The sequence below is a fragment of the Lutzomyia longipalpis genome, chromosome 1 (genome assembly GCF_024334085.1).
Source record: "Lutzomyia longipalpis isolate SR_M1_2022 chromosome 1, ASM2433408v1".
Lineage (NCBI taxonomy): Eukaryota > Metazoa > Arthropoda > Insecta > Diptera > Psychodidae > Lutzomyia > Lutzomyia longipalpis.
In genome coordinates, this window is record NC_074707.1 from 18419704 (window position 1) to 18441508 (window position 21805).

The window sequence follows — 21805 nt, forward strand, 5'->3', positions numbered from 1 at the left end:
ATGATAAAAGTAAAATAACCACATTAAGTCGACTCAAGGGTGGTATTAAATTACACTTACTGTATATACATGCTATGGGCTATATATTTCTTACACCTTCAAATTTGTTGTTATACCGTCTTCTGTAACTGAGAGGTAATCTCTTGATTGTAAAGAGCCATATTAAATGTATAAATGTTGTTCATGTACAATGTATTAAATTGTTTTGGTATATCTTTAAAAATTAAACTCAAGGCAAATTAACACAGAACGAATAATTTTCCTCCATTGTACAACTTAGAAAAATTTCTGAAATGAATAATTAAAAACTAATAATAAAAATAAAGTAAAAAGAATAAATCGATCAGTCCAACTTTTATTGACTCTTTAATTTAAACTAAAACTTTTCCGTTCACTTTTTTTCAATAATTATTCATAAATTTCACTTTAAAAAAAATAATAAACTAAAACTTTTCCGTTCACTTTTTTTCAATAATTATTCATAAATTTCACTTTAAAAAAAATAAATTTCAAAAAACTATTCAAAAATGAAGTTTTTTTTTCAAGTTGAATTCTTTTTCCAAAATAAAATAACTATTAAATAAAATTTAATTTATAAAGATTATTTTATTCATAGTATTTATTACATATATAATGCCTGGCGCAGGCATTGTGAAAGTGCAACGAAATGAAACACAGAGAAAGAGTGCGGAAGGGTTAATAATTTACAAAAGTTTCCCTATTTTCTCAAAAACTTCTTCATTATGCAATAGTTGAGAAGGGAAATTGCTCGAAAAGAAAACTTTTCAATGTATTTTCAATTGTTGTACAAAGGAACACACACAAAAAGAACATTAATTGTTTCATGTTAATTATTTTTAAGCTGTAACACTCCAAAACTTTCTCTTATGCACTTTTACCCCGGTACAATTTTCCCATGACCCAAGTTCCAAACAATACGAGAATTTGCATAATTTATTGTGTGACAAAAACTCTTTTCGTTGTGCGAAAAAGTCGTCATGTTGCCAAGACCAGAAAAGCTTTTGGGGGGTGTTAGTATAATGTATATATGGACAAAGTGTCGGAGAAGAAAAAAAATTTAATGGAGAAATTAAGGATGAAATTCCTAAAAGAATATTAAGTGCGAGTAGAATCAATTTACATTATAACGCTTAATTGAAATGAAAATGATTTTCCTGTCGACCCACTCTGTGAAAGCTGTTATCCATGATTTTCCCTTTTATATTTCCATCTATTCCAGTGATAGCGGAAGTGAAGGGAAAATGCCGTAATTAAATACTAAGCATATCTATAGAAGAATTTAAGAAGGGACATTTTCATTTTAAAATTCTGAACAAGCTCTGCGTGCAAATTGCCGCATCCCGTGGTGAGATGCGGAGATGTGGCGTGGGAAAGGTTCTTACCCCAAAAAACAGCACCCTTATAAGTACTATATGAACACACTCCCACAAACTGATTTAGTCCTTTGACGGACCCTCGCATACAAATGAAAATCAAAGGGATGAGTATTATGCGAGAAAAAAACCATTTGGTGGGTACAAATTTCACGAAAAGCGGGAAATTTGCAATATCTATTCCCATAGAAAAAAATGTCCGTTGTGAATACTCAAATTTACGCATGGACCTGATGGGTGTTTAAATACATAATGATGCAGAGTAAGGGTATGCGTTGTGTGCTTGAGTTTGCCACCCACACGTGTTTACACACAAAAATTAGAGTTCCTGCTTGAAAAGCACGAAACAATGAGACCTGTGGGAAATACACTAACCCCAATATATATAGCGACATTTTAAATCATTATTTCATTTAACGGAATGATTAATATCTTACTAGAATTTCTTGAAAATAAAATAAAAATTAATTCTGAATATCGTAAAACTTTTATTCATTCTAAAAAATCATTTTTGAACGGCTAGACGAAGACATTACCATTAGGGTGCTTTCTCTATGGTTTATATCATAATAAAGCATAGAGAACGGAAGAGAGGAAAATATTTATTTTATTATCTTATGTAAATTTTCTTTGTTATTACATTTATGCCACGAACTGTTGCACACTGGAGTAATATTTAAGATCATATACCGAGAAAATTGGTGTGTCTTCGGGGAAATCAACAAACTTTTCACATGGGATTTTCAATAATGAGTCATGAAGAGCTAAACATAATTTTGGTAATACTATGTAGTAGGTATACCTACATGTAATATAGTGAAAAGTTATTAACTACATTAAACAGAAGAATTTCAATTTCTCCCGTCGTGTCATGAAGAATAGCTGAAGTAGGTTGCCTTAACGTGGCTACAAATAAATTTATAGCAAAACACAAAGACTTAAAAAAAAATTGATCCAACTTTTATTTAATTTTTAGCTGTCTCTTTATGTTTCTTAGCTAATAATTTAATATTTATTTTATTTCATTTTCTAGACTACAAAATATAATAAAATTTATTGAAAAAAAAATCTTAACTTTTCGAGAAAATTGTTCAGAGAAGAAATTTTTTTAACGAGGTGGAGGAAAAGCTCAATTCACAAGAGACATTTTTCCCTCAATAAAAGCATTTCATGAAAATCTCTTGTTATCAACATTGCATTCCATATATTTTGCTCATTTTCTATCTTATTCTTAAATTACTTTTAATAATAACTATTTCATAATTTATTCATTCCATTTCTTGCCTTTCTTGCACACCAGGTCCTTCACTTTATGCACTATTCACTGCATTTTTAATTCAAATATAGAAGTTCGGGGAAAGACTTGGGAGAAAAGATGAACACGAAGAGGAATTCAATGTGAAGAGAATTCTTCGTAGTGAGATTTTTCGTCCTAACGAAGAAACTTTTTAATGGATATTTCTGCATAATCCACTAGAAAAAAAAATCATCATTAAATTGCCAAGAACTTTTGCTAACAACGGTTCGGATATTCATGAAAAGGGTTGATTTTTCTTAAATAGCACTACATGCCTTTTAAGAAATTCACTTAGCATGGAACGTTTTGGAATCCTTATTCAAATAATCATAATTTGGTTTTTAAAGTTGAGAAAAGCACAAGAATTTAATCGAGAATTTAACAAAATCATTTCTCTTTAAATTTCACAGTTGAGTGATTTATTAGAATATAGATGAAAGTGTAAGAATAATAAATTATTTCCATTGAGTCCCTTTATCCAGATGTGACACAAAATTAATTATATTCACAAAACACTGGAGTATTGGTCTAAAAAGCTTTAGGGGAGCGTGCTAAATTTTATTGTATTCAATGGTGGGTATGAAGAACTTTACCATTCCAAAGCCCCTGCAGAGATTTTATCAAGGAAGCAGCTTCCACAATAGACCCAATAGACCCTACTATGGTGCCGCACCTATTCACCCTTGTCATATTTAACGTACCAATAAAAATAAATGTAATGCCCCCAATAAAGACGCTATAATAACTTTTGGGGATGTTAACTTGCTGTGATCATAGAAGTTTTAGTGAACTTGCATCTCTATAACCTGGTTTTCCACAATTTAATATTATTAAAAATTATATTTTTTAACAAGATATTTTAAAAGTTTTTCTTAAATAAAAATTAAAATTTGAAAAAATCTTTTTTTTTTTTAATCTATACAAATACAACTATTTTTCTAACATTCCAAAAATTCAATATTGTTGTTTTTTTGGTCGTATTTGTGATCTCCATAATCTCATTGATGCGAAAATGCAATGTGCATTGGATATTTTCATGTTGTTCTTCTCACACGAGATGCAACGTAATGCATTTCTCTTACTTTGTGTACACACTAGCAATTTCACTGTCATCCATCCAGACTAGACGACACCACAAAATCTATTTCAAGTGTTTTGTATATCATACAAACATAGAAAGACCAAGCTGTATCACCTTATTCCATTTCTACATGCGTTGTATGGGAGGTTTTTTTCCTTGGGAAACCCAGATATTACTCTAGATAAGGTGGAAGATGTTGCAACCATTTAAGGTTGGCAAAAGTCTTGGAAAGGCGACAGAATAGAAGGAAAAAGATGTGACACAGAATGGGAAAGTGAGCAACGAATGAGGAAAATACCGAGTAAAGAGCTAAAAGAAAATGGTTCGCTGGTAGTCAAATTTGACTTTTAAATTCTATATATACATACTTGGATTATACGAAGAGAAAACATGAGCTCATCGTGGAAGATAGTTAATGCTAGAGCCAGAGAAATGGTACACCCTTCCCGCTTCTACCCTTATATGTACCAGATTCTTCACATTTAATATTTCTCCGGTGAATAAATGTTTCCCAAGGTGTACCTACATATTTTCCTATTTAAGGAGGTAAGATGTGTCTCTTCAATTTTTATTTTTGTACTTTTTTATACTCTGCTTAAATGTGTGTAAATTCCCAACTAAATAGTTTGCCTCATATTTCTTTTTAATACACTCATGTTTTTTATAAGCAACGTAAACAAGAGAGGAAAATTTCCTTAAAGAAGTTAAATTTTTAATATTTGGTAATCCATTCGCTTCAAGGAATGATAACTCAAAATAAACTGATAATTTATAAAAAGAAACAGTTGACTTTGAACATATGTTGTTTAACAAAAATGCATCTGATAAATAAATAAATTCTTTTGAAAAATCTCTTAGCTTTCACAGTAGTTTTGTTTTTGGTTGATTGCCAATTTTTGATTTCAAAACCATAAGAAAGCTCAAGTCGGTTAAAGACAAAACGGAAATTGTATAAACGTTAAAAATGGGTTTAACTATCCGAATCAAGATTTTTTAAACCATTAAAGCCATTATTTAAAAATTGAAATTATAAAAATTAAAGCTGAGCTTTTGCTATATAAATACACAAGCTTCTTACCTATATCTTCCTTAAATTTATGCATATCTTCATCTATTTTTATCTCATATACGTTTGTTTTCCTTGTTGTTCATTTGACAGTAAAATGGAAGAGCAAAAGATAAGAAGGGGCGCAGAAGTTTTCCTGAAATAATGCAAAAGCAAACGGGAGGAAGAGAAATAAAATCACATCCGCTTCAGTGGCATAATGAAACCAACACATTTCTGGAAAGCTTCCAACTCCAAAATCAACTGCCGTCATTCGTTGTGATAGTGCTGAAATTAAGAAAATTTTTCCTCCGCACAAACATACACCATCGTTCTTGAAAGAAAAAAAAGGGCGTGGGAAATTTTTGCCACCCTTTAAGATTCGACGCGCGAATTTTTTCTCTCTTCGCTTGGTATACCCACTTTCTCCTCAAATAAGGAATTTCCTCAACATTCGAATAAGTTGTGGGAGGATCGCAGACAGTATCTCAGAGAGCTCTAGTATATGGGATAAGGAAAGCCCGGTTGGTAACACGGGGTGGGTGTGGAAGTGAGGAAAAGTATAGCAAGAGAGGCTTGACAATATCTTAAGAAAAGTATACAAGCGCAAAAGATTTGCATAATGTGATAACAGTTAATACTCTTAGCAATTTTATAGAAATACACATCACCCCGGAATCCACATTACACAATGAAAAGAGAGAAATAGTGTCAATGGTAATAGGGCAAGAGGCGGAAGTCTCTGTGCGACATCTAAAATTATACGAATCTACTTTGGAAAAATAAATATTTGCCTCCATATTCTACATTTCACACTTTCTCAAATTTCTCCCTCGACAATGGGGATAAATATTGTTTTCTTTTCCCATATCCCATTTCCGCACACATGAAGGAAAAGGGGATTCTATAAATGGAGCTCTTGAGGCTTCTTAGTAATATAGTATCCTAATGCACACACACCCACAATTACCATGGATGATTTTCTATCTAATTAAATTTATTCCTGTAATTGATGTTCTCGGTTAATGTATGTATCTTGAGGGTGTGATCAAAGTGAAAATGGAATAATTACATGTTCATTATTGCCAATGGGGAATTGCATATTCTCCAGGGTCATTGATCAAACAGTTTATTGAAGGATGTGGGTTGAGTCTTTAAAAAAAAACTTTCATTGCCTCTATATGGTAAATTTTCCTATCAAAAGCTCTAATCTTTAACACTTCCAATCACTCATATCCTTTAAGAAATTATTATTCTCCTAAAATCATAAAAAAATAAATAATAGCATAAATTACATTTATATGTGTATTTTGAAACTTTGAACGCAATTTATTAAATCTCCATAAATCTTGTGGAGAATTTTGAGGGCTTTTACAACGTCGAAAGCTCTCACATATGCGCAGTTACATATTTTCAGCTGGAAGGCAAGTTGATGAGATTTGAATCATTGAGTGAAGACTTGCGAATCTGATAAATAGGTCTGAGCCCCATTCATACTGGTACGACACAATTTCCATGAAGGAGAAAACTAATGTAATGTGTCAAAGATTTCATATATTCTTGACAGTGTGAATAGACCCTTTTGTCGTAGAGCATCCAATATGGGGTAAGGCATCAGCAAACTAAACAGAAAAGCTGATGATTATGATGATACTCGTTCTACCCATGCTTCTATACTACAAGAAGACTATTAGGGTTGTGAGAGTGATATTTTGAGTGATTTTTTCTTCATCTCCACGGAGATTTATTTGTTTGACTTTCAGCAATCTAAATACACACACTCACACACATTTTTGGGACCTATTGATTTTTGCTATGGGAAGAAAAGTTTTCCCCACACGAAAAGTGTCATAAATCGTTTACACTGATGAACGTTTATTGATGAGAGATTAGGGGAGAGTTTGTTCCTGTCGGTGTGTTGGAGACAAGAAAATTTGGGTTAACTACTTTTGTTGAGTGTGACTCGTCCAAAAGTTGCCAGTTTCCCACCACGAGGACCACTTTGCATGAACTCCCTTGCCAAAAGTGTTCACACTCCTTTTTCCAAACACCACCAAGTCCTTTTTGGGAGCACAATGTGGTGCGAAGTCTGATTGCAGAAGTCATCAATTACGGTCTCATGCCACACATTTTGAAGCTTCTGTTTCCCAAGTAGCGTGAATTAAAAACAATTCAATTGGGTTAATTTTTTTCTTAGGGAAATTTACAACATCTTTTTAGAAAAATATGCTAGGTAGATATCTCACGATGGTGGTGCCAAGAATAAATTTAACAGGAATAGGTAATAATTTTGAGAGAAAACTTTTGAAAGTTCTGAGTATAAATTTTATTTTTAATTTTTTCCAGACCCATGTTTGTAAATGAACTTAATGTGGGAAAGAAGGGAAAGTCATAAAAAATATAGGTAAATTATTTAATTCATGATACAAAATAAAATAAGAATCGTTAAAAAAAAATAATACACCATTAGGCGTAAAAGGTATAAAAGCTCGTGGTAATTATTTCTGCGATTTTTTATTTATATATAATTCGGGAAAATTATAATTACAAAAATATTTCCCTATAGACTATATTTTTTTTTAATTTAATTTTTGGAATAAAATATTATCTGTTAACTTCCTGAGAAAATTTATTGGCAAAATTATTTGCAAAATTGCGTTTTGCATTTCCAGTGAATATTAATTTTAAATCAATTGATTTGTATGTTAAACATGTTCCTCTGTGTTAATACTATTTCCTGAATATGCTTCCTAAAATTTTAGGCAAATTGTAAATAATCTTTCTGCTCGGAAAATTCATTGAAAATTCTGTCTTGAATATTGCTATGAATGCCAAGAAGCCCATATCGGAACGTCCACGATGTTTTATGAAGGGGTTGTATTCATGCTTAACATTTCCAAATACCCCGTATCGGACTTTTGAGTAAAGTACTTCTTTTACGACTATAGTGGATGGGGGTTGTATTTTTTCTGCAAAAGAAAAGTACTGGAAAGACAGTTGTGGTGGTTCAAACGACATGCCATGAATCACCAAAAATATGTAGTTCACATAATAATGATGCACAAATAAAATATACCTTCCGGATGGAGGTGCATCCAATGAAAAATTCACATACGTGCTCCTTTTCCACCCCTTGTGGGAAAATGTTCTTTTCCTCTGCCATGGTATTCATAGTGGTGCATCCCATTTCGAATATAAGCGTATATAAATTTAACTTGGTGCTGCAAAATAAAATGCTTCAGCATATTTGTTCTTCCACCTTATTTTGAATCCATGTTGTGTAGTGTCAGACGTGGAAAAGGAAATGCATCGTGTTTATACATACATATTATTTGTTTTGGTATTTCATCGGAGTTGGAATATACTTAAGTTTTTGCTTATTCCCTTCCAACAGACATATTTTGCAGTCTTTGTGTATAAATATCACCTCATTTTCTGCCTCAATTCTATTTTCACCATGTTCTTTTATATACATTCAAAAACTATCAGAATTTGCAAATGAGGATTTTTGGTGATTCTACTGACTTATATTAATATATTGTGATCCAATATTTCCAAATTTTCTTGAATTTATAATATGTAAAGTTATTTTCTATAACAAAAAAAAATTTTTTTTTCATAAAATTGTTATGGAAAGAATCCTTTTCAAGCAATCCATGAACAGAGTTCTTATATTATATTTCTGGCACAAAGTTTAAAATAAAGTGCATTCCACGAAGAAGCTTTTTAAAGCTTCAAAAGAAAACATAACAAAACAACAATTTAATTTTCAAACCACCACTAAAGGAAACTTAATTTCTACAAAATTGGTCTTTGTTTTGTGTTATTTTTAATTTTCTGGTTTTATTTTCCTGCTAGAACATAAATCACTTTGAAGTTAGTCCTCCTTAAACCCATTCCTTGAGCTTTTTCGCGGAAACCACTGAGGACTTCCGAGTGAATGTCTTGTACACGTTGACATCGATTGCGGGATATGCGAATGCCTCGTGAACAACGTCACTAAAACAAGGGCTGGGCGAGAGCAGGATGTGTTTCTGAAAGATAGATGGTAGGTAGCGCTGTGGAAAGAAAATAGAGGAAATGGAAAATGGTCCTATGTATCGTGTACTTTGGGAAGAGACGCATAAACCATCGCGCTTGCTATATCTTCCAACCACCAGCAGCCTCTATACACACAACTTGTCTCTCGAAAATCTTCACACCACCGAAAGAAGCCAGCGCGGATCTGCAAATACGCGGAGGATTCGTGTTTCAAGCTAAAATGGTGGGGTTGTATGTACCCAGCAATGGTGTACAATTTTGCTGCGAAAATTGTACCAAGCGTTGGCTTCTGAAGGAAGGAAAAATATGATAGATGGTTGCATACATTTCCATGTGTGTGTTAGCGTCATTCATGACGGAAATGGAGAGTAGGGGCGAATGGGAAAGCTTTCAAGGGAGGGTTTTAAAACCGGAAACCACATTCACCGCATTTCGAAGTGTAAGACACACTGAAATTGATTTATGCAATGGATTTTTCAACAAAATACATAGTGCTTTTTTCCCACACTGTATGGGCTTTCTATATATACATATCTCAACCCCATTCACTTTTTTTATTTGAGAAATAATTCAAGAACTCTCTGTCCCAGAGCTTTTACCGGATGCTGATATATATTCTTTTTTCTTCGTCACTAATGGCATTCTTTTCTCTTGCATTTGCAGACGCCGCCAAAGGACTGAGGAATTTAACACTTTCAATCGAACCAGCGTGGGTTCGCCGGGGTCAGAGTGCTCAATTGCATTGCCGCTACGAAATGAAAGGTGCCCCCCTGTACTCGGTCAAATGGTACCGTGGCAATCTGGAATTCTACAGATACTCACCCTTTGATAATCCTCCGGCAAAGATTTTTCCCTACACTGGAATTAAAGTTGACGTAAGTTCCTTTATTCTTACATTTTTTTTTATCCTAAAATGATAAACATAATTTTTTTTAAAGAAACTGAAAGAAAAAATCCTTTCTCACACATGAGTGATGAGATTTTTACAACCACACTCCGCTTATTATAGCAATTTACCACTTTGTACCTACATTCAAAGTATCTCATTTCCCTTTGTACAATCTCTCAACGACATCGATACCATTATTTGTTCACGAAGCTTCGTGGAAAGAAGTACCATATTGTACTTCTCATGACAAAAAGTTTTCCTTTGAAAAGAGATGAGAAATGCGTTCAACTGCTCATAAAATATGATGAAAACTTTCATTTAACACTTTTGCATTTTCCTTTATTCCACCTGAATAGATTTAGTAGTTTATATCGCGACACCAGCCGGATATTTACTGATCCTGGCCCAAAATATTACAGCAAAATAATTTTTTCCTAAAAAATCAATTTTTAATGCATTAAAACTTTTATGTGGGTGCAATAACCTCAAATAAGAGTTTTCTTCTTGTCTATAAGACAGAGTGAAAAAATATATTTTCTTGGCTCAGTACACGATGATTGAGCAGAATGTAATAAATATGTGCAAAGAATTGCAAGAAAGCATGCTGCACTATTTTCCTCTCATGTCAATAGAGAGCTTTTTTCATCTTAAAGGAGGCATATAATACAAAAATATGTGTTGCAATGTAATCTACGAGAATTTATTTCACCATTGAAGAGGAAAAGCCCTTAGTTCTGTATTATTATAGTGCCAACAAATTGTGAAATCTCTCCAATATGGTGTATTTTTTTGCAGAATCTCACTGGAATGTATCGGGTGTGGGGACGAGGGGGGGGGGGATTTTCCTAGAGATTCTGTCCAGGTGGAATGAGAAAAGAACAACATGAAGGAATTATGGGAATGTACTTTAACACATATAACAAATCTTTTCAATCCACAATATTTTATGAAATGTGTACTGAATGAAGATAGGTGGGAGACTGTAACCATATTCTCAAGCCATATACAGTGACCCCATATTGATGAATGTCTCAGATTATTTTTCGTTTTCTTGGCTGGAAAATTTTTATATGCCACACTCGGGTGGATGTTGTGGAGGGATATTTTGGGGGATGAAAGAAGCTTTATTTCTGCCGACAGCCCCACTCAGAGAAAAGTCACACGTTTCTCTCCTGTGAGCATTTCAATTGAGGCCCAATTCTTCCCTCAATTACAATCAACCAACTTGTGACGTGGTGAAACCATATTTCCTTATTTTATTTTATATACATATATAGCATTTTCTCACCCATGTGAGGCAGCAAACGATGTTGTTTCAGTAAGACAGGCTGAATGTGCTGTAAGGATTCCCTTTGCGGAGCATTCCGTCATCCCTTTTAGCATCTTTTCCACTCGCACCAGCAAAGTGGTGGGTGATGGAGGAAGCGTGTGACTCGAATAAACAGAGAGATTGCCAGAAGGAAGAATTTCTCTTAGGTGGGCGGATGACTCTAGAAGGGGTGGATTAGTACCAATAAGTGTGCATATGGGGGGATGAGAACATCGGTATATGTAGACGGTATATGAGGCACATTAGAAGCATCACTAAAGTGTTGAAAGTAGCAGCTGTTGCTGATAAAATGAAAAATACAAAATAATATGTACAAGGTGGTGATAAAAGCATATAAAGTTGAAGCTTTCTCATTGTCCTTGACGAACTTTTTGACTTTGACTGCTTAAAATTCCATGAAGTAGAACAATTTTCCAAAATGAAAAATACTAAATTAATTACCAACCTCTGATTTTTCTTTCTTTTTAATTTAAATTTCCACAATCTCAACTGATAAGAAGAGATGAATTGAGAAGTGTGGGATAATTTTACTTCTGTGAGGTGTAAAAAGATGTGAAATGCATTGAAATTTTATAACAATTGTAGGACGATAATCCTACATGGGCTAATAACTACCCTTAATTCTGAGCTAACGGGTCCCGAACTGAATCGGACGAGCAACAGTGGGCTACTGATACCTATGAGTGCCTGATGAGCGGCATAGAGCTAACGACTCATCTCACTCTTTCACCCAGAGCAGTCCAACCCTAGACACACATAGTGCCATAGCTCAACATATAATACGGTAGAAGGGTTTCTCTACCGGGGCACATAGCATTGTTCTACATCTCGGCCTTCCTGATATGATCAATGTCCTCATTGATGAAGTGAATGGTCAATCCAGTGTTCTGATTCTTTCCGCTATATTTCATCGTTGTCATCTTGTTTCTTTAATCTATTGTTTTTTTTCCATGATGGAGTATACTTAGTACTATAAACTCTGTGAAGCAACTAAGCCTGGGGCTCAGCTAGTGAAGACGAAGTCTTCTTGCTTCGGCTCTCGTCTTGGTCACTGATTTATCTTCCTTCTATCCAATTCTTAATTCCTATTATACGCTTCGGGTTGTTTTCCTTCATTGCATCTAGCCTGTGTCAGAGCGGAGCACATACTTGACATTTGAAATCCTTGATTTAGCGCACTCAGCTTTTAAGCGGCACATAGCCATTGCTTAACTTTGGCACATAGCCTTCCTCAATATCTATCCAGTCCCCAATTCCTGTCGTGCGCTTGAGATTGTCTTCCTTAACATCTATCCAGTCATTAGTTTAGCGCACTCAGCTTTCAAGCGGCACACAGCCATTGCTTGACTTTGGCATATAGCCTTTCTTAATATCTATACAGTCCTCAATTCTTGTCGTACGCTTGAGATTCTCTTCCTTCATTACTTCTAGCTTGTGTCTGAGCGGGACATATAATTTTCGATATTTTAAATCCTTAACATTTCTTTGTTGCATCCTCGTTGTATGACAATAATCTAAAATGACAAAGAAATTATTCTCCATTTTACTTAGTAGGCTTACCTTGAGATCTGAATTTCACTTCTCCTGTAAATGTTAAGTTATTTCAAACAACTAATTAAATCTTGGATAAATAATAATACATTTCTTTAATTTCTTTTATTGATTTACACTCAGTAGGCCTAAGATTCTCTTATTGATTTTATCTACTTTGTTTCGTATCTCCAAGAAATTTAATTTAATCATCTTCTCATAATTTTCACGGTCCGGGCTTTTGCATCTGTAGCAAAGTTCTCAGAGCTTCGCCGCTCTTTGGTGCCTTTCTACCCATTCTCCATTTTGGCTTCCTTGTGTGCTTCACATTGTCATTCTTCTTGCCATGGCGGTACGGATGGTAGCGCCCTGAATTCTGCTCAGAGTTGTGCTTGGAATAGCGCCTGTCCTGCTTGGAATCGTCTACGTTTTCAATGTTTTGTTCCACATCAATTAGCACACGGCGAAGTTGCGGGAGAGATTCAAAAGTTTGTGTCAACAATGATGTCCTCAAATACACAACGGTAGGAAAGAATTGCAACAATTCATTGCGTAATTTTGCCCACTTATCCAACCTCGCTTTGGCTCCATGAAACCATTTTGCAGCGGGTCTCCTGAATCACATAGATTCATTCTTCCCCGTGATACATCAAACGCGCACTTTTCAACTTCTACAAGCCAATCTTCTGTGTCAATGCAGTCGGTCAATCTGAATCAAATCGCTGGATTATTGCGCTTAGCTTCTTTGTTCCCATGGGCATGGCAACCGTAGAGTTTTGCCTTCTCGACTTTGTGTTTCCTGCAGTTAAAAGAATTTAATTACACATAGCATCTTTCACTTTTTATCTTTGAAAATCCTTCCTGTCCCTCTTTTCTATCTTCCTACTTACTCTGCTGCTATTTCTTTGCGATATTTAATTGGAAATTTCCTTGAATTTCTTCACAAAATACCTTGAAAACTCAAACGACGCAAATAATAACAAAAATATGACACAATACCCGAACATTCAATCGGCACGACCGAAATGTCACGATGTGGTCAAATTCCAGCAAAAACATTTCGTGTTTCATAAATCTCATCGATTTCATGTTTCATTAAACTCGGCTAATTTCACTTACGTATGAAACATTTCTAGACATTCGCATTCTTTTTTCTATGGAACTTCGCATAAATTATATTCAAAATTTATCATGTATTGCCTGAAAAGGAATTCCTGTTACGACATGTTATTGCAAGACAAGACAAGATAATTATTTTGTGCGGGTGGCCACCATTCACACAGAGCATACACAAAAGGGGTCAACACATAGAAATTTCTGGAATTGCCAAAAATTTCTCAGAATTTCATCATGACTTCATAATTCCAAGAAACAGATTCTTTTTCAATTTTATCGTTTTATTTGTCTTTCCTTGGGGGCACTTAGGGGTACTTGCGCTACTTCCATCGCCGGGTGCTCCACCACACAGTTGCTGGGGCGCTTCTCGATGATCTCGCAGTCCCATCTAGCCGCATTTTCGCTGCTTCTACGCCGCATTTTTCTCCACACGGTGGCGGCCATGTTGCTCTCGCTGCTCTTCTGCGTTGTCCTCTCCGCAATTTCCACCTTATTTTTCACTCGCGCCGTGATTTTCACGGTTTTCCACACGCAGTGGCACACGCGGACCCTATCCCACTTCTGATATGTAGGACGATAATCCTACATGGGCTAATAACTACCCTTAATTCTGAGCTAACGGGTCCCGAACTGAATCGGACGAGCAACAGTGGGCTACTGATACCTATGAGTGCCTGATGAGCGGCATAGAGCTAACGACTCATCTCACTCTTTCACCCAGAGCAGTCCAACCCTAGACACACATAGTGCCATAGCTCAACATATAATACGGTAGAAGGGTTTCTCTACCGGGGCACATAGCATTGTTCTACACAATGGAACATTCAATAAATTTTAATTGACTAAAGAGCATAGAGGTGTGAAAATGAAATATGTATATATACATAGAAAATGTCGCAATGATATTTCACATGGTGTCTAAAATTAGAAATTCATATACAAGTGACTTTTGGTAGGAAGGAAGAGACTCAAAAGGGGAGGGGAGGGGAATCCATTCCCGCATGGAGAAACTTTGTAGTTGAGGGAAAATCATGACTATTTGCAAAGTTAAATTGAAGACAAGTCTCTTCGGTAGCTGTTGTATGGAGGAATGCACTCTGATCCATTTTCCCTTCCATAACGACCATAGAAGAATTTCCTGGTGGTTGTATTGCGATTCCCAACACATTGTGCATGAATTTTGTTGCCTTAGAGGCGACTGGGTGGATCAGGGAATTAACTGCAAATATATACCTTCTAAGAACATACATACATAACTACCCTTACGCAACGTCTCATGGAGTGGTAACAATTGAAAACTTGCAGTGCTTTTAATTAGTGAAAGAAACACTTTAGTTGCTTCTGGGTGCTTGAGGAAAACTCACAGCATTTATCCCCCATGGCATTTCTGCACTCAATTGTAAAATGGTGGCACCCACAGGGACTAACCCCCAAAATAGTTGTTGAACACAAGGGAGCGAGATAGAGAGAGGGAGCAAGAGAAAGATTTTATGGCATTTTGGCACCCATGGTGTGAGAATTTATTATCTTGAGTGAGTGAATTTTATTCATTTGATTGGACAACAAAATCCAAGTGACTGCACAAGAGAATCCTTGGGAATCATATACATATAGTGGCCAGTATAGCCAGATGGACTAAATTTTCCATTTGATTGAATTCTATGTCATATCCCACACTATATTTATTTCTTCTCACTCACTTTGATCATAGGGGTAGGTGTGTGTGTGCGGGGGCGGGAAAGTGGCGGATAAATGGCCAAAAGTCTCCTCCAACTTTTCACGGAGCTTTTCGTGTGCTTCTGTCGTCATTACTCAAGCGGCAAAGAGTGTAGTGCGGAGGTGGTGGAAAAAGGGGTGAAAAATCGATTTGAAACCTTTCCGGATGCTGTGCTTAATCGTATATAAGGGATTCCATTAATCTCTTCTCCGCGTATTAATTACACATTTCAATGCCCCACTAAGGACCATCGTGGACCACCCTAACCTGAATTTCACTGATAGCTATTAAAGCGGAAAATTAATATCACCTCCGGTTTATGTTGGGTCATTACTAAATTTAGTCCCAGAACCACTTTATGTTGATTCCTTGATTTTCTTCTCAAACCTTCAATTTTGTGTTAAATAATAGCATAACCAAGATCGCACAAACATTCAGAGTGCACATAATACAACAAAAGGAATGCTTTTCTTTAACTCATCTTTGTAACGTCTCAACAATACGTACTACATAAAGTTCGCTATATTAGATTATGTATAGGAGGAACATAGCAAATTTGTGATATGGGGGAGTAGTGGAAATTTGGTAGGGAAGTTTCCTAAGAAATAATTGTTTGTTTATTTCTCTTGGTGTCCCAAAGTTTCTCATTCGATTGCGGTCTGGAGAATTTTCTCTTCATTCCCTTAGACACTTTTACCCACTTTTGCCACAACACCATTTGCCACAATACTTCATTATTAAATAAAATGTTATATACGAAAAGCAGAGGAAAAGTTTGAAGGATTTTTCTCTTTGATTTTTCTTTTGTCTGTAAACTTATTGCAGTCGAGAAGGGATATTATTGTAAAAAGTTCAACAAAACGACTAAACTAAACAGTTCATTTTTAGTGCTCGCATTCGAAGTTTAGATTCAAGAAAAACGAATCGGATTTAAAAAAAACTCATTTAACCCAGTTTTCAATAAATATACTTGTTTGAAATTTTAATTATTATTAAGTTAAACTTTCATACGCAAATTTTTAAACTTTTTTGATTACAAAAAAATCAATTTGAAATTCCAAACAACTATTTTTTCCTTAAAATCCAAATACGAGTAATTTTTTTCACCCAACAAACTATTAAATGAATTCATTTTAGCTGTGTTTCTTTCAGACACAGCTTTTGTGTACCGAGCAAAATCGAAAGTCGTCAGATCGGGCTCAAACTTGGTATGAGCACGAATTAGGGTCCCCACATTCCAAAATGTACTGGTAAGCTGACCAAGCTTACGGGAGCTGTGTTTCTTTCAGTGTACCAATATTGTGAGAGCAAACTAGAACGCGAATTAATTTAAATACGCGCAAAGTCGGGAAAAGTTGAAAAGTCATACCCTAAGAAATGTTTGGAAGGCCATATCTCGAGAACGGATCCATAGATTTTCATAAATTTTTTTTTGTTTGAAAGGTCTTGAAGTCAGCTATAACATATCGAAAAATGAAAAAAAATTATGTCGCCATTTTCGAAAAATTCGAGTTCGAAATTTTCGAAAACTTTGTTTTTGACTTTAGCACCTCTTGCGGTCATTTCTCGAAATTGCAAAGTTCTAGACATTTGTAGGGCTTCACGAAACCTTTCATTTGCGCTTGAGTTGATTAAATTAATTCGCATTCTAGTTTGCTCTCACAAAATTGGTACACTGAAAGAAACACAGCTCCCGTAAGCTTGGTCAGCTTACCAGTACATTTTCTCTTTTATGCAAATAAAATATGTATGTTGTATAAGGTTGGCTATATTTTATCTCTATCAAAAGTTTTATACGAAATACCCCAATCTTGTTCTTTCGTATTCAGTAAATAGAATCGCGCAAGAGTGATGGTGGAGAGTGAAGCAAGTCGAGTGAGACGCAATTAAATGTATTTTCAATGAGGATATTTTTCTTTGGGGTGTTTGGCGCCAATATCGTTCTCCAAAAGAAATTTCTATAGCACAATAATCCCGGGGAATTAGTCGAATAGTCGATCAATTCTTGTACATCCATCAAATGCTCTCTGATTGCCATTCATGTTGCTACTATGCTTTTTTCCCTTCCATAACATTGAGAGCTTTTCTCCTCTTATCCTGCGGATCCTTCCTTGGCCCTAGAATTTTTTTTTGTATGTATGACTATAGTGGTACTAAGCACCCCCCACCCCCCGTATAAAATGAATCTGTAAACAGTAAACACATTCGTTGAGTTTCTTCGGTGATTTTTTTTCGTATCTTCCTGAGTGAGTGTGTGGGTGGTGAGGACCGAAGCGGGTGCATGTTGTGCTGGGAGAGATGGATCACGAGGTGACGGTCTGGGGGGTTGAGGGAAAGTTTATCCCTCGGAACGGTAAACACATCGTCATCAGCTTCCACTTTTCTCATCTGCCATTTTCCCTTCAGCAGTAATTGATTATTGGAAAGCTCAACCTGCGAAATGTGCAATTTGTTTTTATGGCTCACCCCGCACTCCCAAAGCTTGGAAGCATGAGATATTTCTGGTTGCACTACCAAGGTGCTTTGGAGTTATGTTTCTACAGTAACCACATTTGGAGAAGCTAAGAAAAGCTCTCAAAATATGTATGTATATACTATATAGTAAAATAGTTGCACGTGTTGCCATCATCTTTTCTTATTCAAGCTTTTTAAGACAGAAAATTATCCTTTGATTTTCCTAGATTTTCCTTAAACATTTTGTGCTTTTTAGGTAAAAAATAAAAGGTAAACAATGCGGAATAAACTTCTTAAAGTACCTTGATGTAACAAACGGAAGATATAGCCTCATACCAATTCTTTCACAATCAATACCCCGGAAGCTCCAATTCTCATGTGATAGGTATAGGTAAGGTGTTCTGAGAGGCACGCTTGTAGCATCAGATGGGAGTTGGTATAAGTTCTTCTTTAAGTATAACATTATCTCGTTATATATGTATATTGTTTCTATTCATTCATGGGTTTATTTAAGTCATATTTTCAATTTATTTCCAATCTCACAACATTAGCTTTTTTCCAAGCCATATCGATCGAATATGTAAGCGTCAATTGGATCCCAAACACCACATATATATGTATATGTATATACATACATTCATATATAAAATGAGTCGCTAGACTTTAATCTATTCAATTGATATTGATGATGGGGAAAACGGATGTCCCCCACTTCTCAATTTCCCATGAATTAGTGGTGGAAAAAATTCATTGGACAGATACCGCGAGGGCATACATACATATATAGCAAAAACATTTTAGTAGGAAATTGAATGAGATACGCTAAAAATGCTGTGGATTCTTTTTATCACTTTTCTTGACTCATGACATATTTGATGATAGACATATAAATCACATTCATCACGAAGCACTTTTCATGAACAACATCGCATTTGGTTGACGGTTTTTTTTTCTTTGGTGGGCGATTGCACCCATTCCAACGCAAAAATTTCGTATATCTCTGAGTGAATACTCCTTTTTTTTTCTTCCTTGCCACGCCGTGCTCTTGCACAATACAAAGGCATAAGGAATTCAGTGGTGGAAGATGTAATTTATCAAAATCTGTCAACATTGTCACCAATATATGGCTTAAAAATGGATTTTTTTTTCCTTTTTTCCCGCACTAATGGGAAACTCACCCGTGCCTCTTTGCATTTGTGCACCCCCATCTCGTAGCGATGATTTTTTATCACTTTATTACATTTAAATACAAATTTATTACGACCCCCATAGCGAGGGAGTTAGCGAGGAGATTCCCACAGTAATAACGAATATATTATAAAAGATATTATCTGGTGAAGGGGTATAGAGCAGGGGTGTACGTGCTGAGAAAAATGTAAATACATGTAGGTATACTACCCGTATATATTATCACATACATATAAGCTCCTATGCTTTTGATTTAAAAGGGGGATTTAAAATGAAAAGTTTAATTTTTGTTCAAGCCAATAGGGTTATAAAGATATTTTTCCCCTGTGCATAAATAATTTCATATTAAGGGATGAAAAAGCGTAAAATATTTTGAAATTGAAAAAATGTAGTTATTTTCTCTAATAAATATAAAGTTAGAATATTTTAAAACTTTTTAAACAAACATTAAATTTTTGAACAGTTTTATTTTAAGTGGTGTGAACAGCCTGGAAGTTTAAGTAAAATGAAAATAATAAATTTTCCATCGCGGAGATAAAGCCATGGAACGAAGAGATTATATATTTAATTTAATTCCAACCTCTCAATATGAGTATTATTTTGGAGTTTATGGGTTTAAAAAGCTCCATGTGGGGGAGAGAGCCTTGATTAGCATTGAATTTTAATTCCATCACGAAACACTCTATCCTGAAAAAGCTCAATGGCGTGTCGAAAGGGAGAAGCATAAAATTTTAATTAGAATATTAACCATACATAATCGTTTGATCTTCGCTACTGCATAATTCCTTTTTCCATACAGTGTATGACATTAAAAAGCACAAAGTTGTATAATATTTTATGGGAGATGAAAGATGCCCTCTACCCCAGCATCAGTGTTTTTTTTTCTCACACTCTGGCTCTGATCCTTGAAAGTGCCATGGTATTAAAGAAGAGAGAACGATGTAGACGGGGATATATAGCAATGGGGATGAGTAGAAATCACAGAGGGTGTCTCGGTGGTGGAGCATGGTGGAAGCACCCTAGGGTGGGGGTGGCACAGAAAAAAAATGTGCTGAAGAAAAGAATCTGGAAATTTAGATTCATAAAAAATAATTGAATTTCCCTATGTGCCCTCTAAATAAATTTCCTTTAATACTATTTTCCTGACTCGTATTTTCACCATTTCCCCCGCCTGTTCCGGGCCATCCTTTAAAAAAATTTACCCTAGAGTTGCTTTGGGGGTGGCTGGAAAAAAGGGGGGAGGATGTGCGAGAAAAGTCTAATGATGATGGTGGTGCGAGTATGAAAAGCAATGTAGAAATTATCCACGGTGGTTGCCACCATTTAACGTCGCACTGCAGCGATAAATTAAAAAGTAATTTTCATAAAAGCGCTAAAGCAAAAAATTGTACATTATCGAGAATGACAAAGTGCTTTCCAAATCGACTAACTTATTGCATACACAGCGTATGACTTCTTATCTTCCCATGCGCCCTTCTTGGCTCCACTGTGCGACTCCTTGACACCGAAGAACCGAAGGGATCTGTCGTGCTGCGACTAAGGGAGGCTCCTGTGGGTGGGAAGTGTGAAAGTGACTTTGCAAGCAAGATTGCCCTGCTTCTATACGGCATGAAAGTATGAGCATAGCTTTTGATTTCCATCATGTTACCATGCTAATTTCCAAGAGACATTAATTAAAGTCTCTCTGGCAAGAAGGGCAAAAGAATATAATTAACACAGTAATTACAAAAATAATTGACATCTAACTGAATCCTCATTCCCGGTAGCATTCCCATCATAGTACAACGTAGCATCACTTGTACATAAACTTCAATAAATTCATCATATCTCCTCCATCTTCCACAACAACCCCCACCGAAAATTCCGCACCCCCACTCGTCAGATCAACAGTGCACACAATCTCGTTTGCGATACTTCAAGACAATAAATCGAGCAAAAATTCCAAGTGAAGATGCTCAATAGACGTGGTGTGTTATGAAGGTTTTTTTAGCAGGGGGTGTGAGGGAGGGAATAATAAATCATGACATAACCATTTTAGGCAGCTTCTGTCGTCTCTCATGAGAAGATCATCGTTTTTGGGTTTTCTCCTGAAGCCACCGATGATGATGTCATGAAGCCAGTACTGATGAATTTCTCACCCACCTCACTGTAAGCACGTTGGTGAGTGTATCGGAAATTGAATTTCTCTTCCTTCCTCTTCGTAGATGCGGTGGCGGTTAAATCACACCATTGCCATGGCTTTTACTCTCATTACCAATAGCCAAAGTCTTCATCCGCTCTGCCTCGTGGCGCGTGATATCAGAATTTAGGCACGCTCCCTGAATAAATATCAAATATATTTAAATTATATTATTCAAAGTAATCGTTTGAAAATTACCTGCATTCACGGGTGTAATGTTCCCTCCAGGTAAATTGGAAATTGTTTGAAAAGGTGAATGACTTGCATTGTATACATAACATTACCTTTAAAATTTTAAAAGGAGATTTTAGCAAAAAAAAAAAAAGAGTAAATAAGAACACAAATTGCCAGAAAGTAAAATTTTTTGGCCAAAACTTTTTGATAAAAACTCTATCAAATATTAACTTATCCAATAATTATTTTAAATATGAAACCCAATAGATTTCAATTTTTTAATGATTTGCAGTACAGATTGGCCACCAATGAGAGAAGATAAGGAGAGTTGTGTTGTCGAGGTAGTGATTTTTTGTTATTTCTTGACGTG

The 21805-nt window shown here is 35.5% G+C and overlaps 1 protein-coding gene and 1 long non-coding RNA gene across 5 annotated transcripts in view; one reads left to right on the plus strand and one right to left on the minus strand.

Moving 5' to 3' along the window:
- Positions 1-21805, plus strand: part of LOC129795335 (uncharacterized) — an 85469-nt gene that overhangs the window by 15795 nt on the left and 47869 nt on the right. For all 4 annotated transcript variants that reach the window (XM_055836526.1, XM_055836515.1, XM_055836536.1 and 1 more), the window contains one exon: positions 9522-9733. In XM_055836526.1, the coding sequence (XP_055692501.1) occupies positions 9522-9733 (212 nt within the window). The remainder of the gene's footprint in view (positions 1-9521; positions 9734-21805) is intronic.
- On the minus strand, positions 12160-14522 carry LOC129795341 (uncharacterized). The gene is made up of 2 exons (XR_008751119.1): positions 13498-14522; positions 12160-13406 (listed from the first exon to the last, which is right to left on the minus strand). It is a non-coding gene; the product is annotated as an uncharacterized LOC129795341 (long non-coding RNA).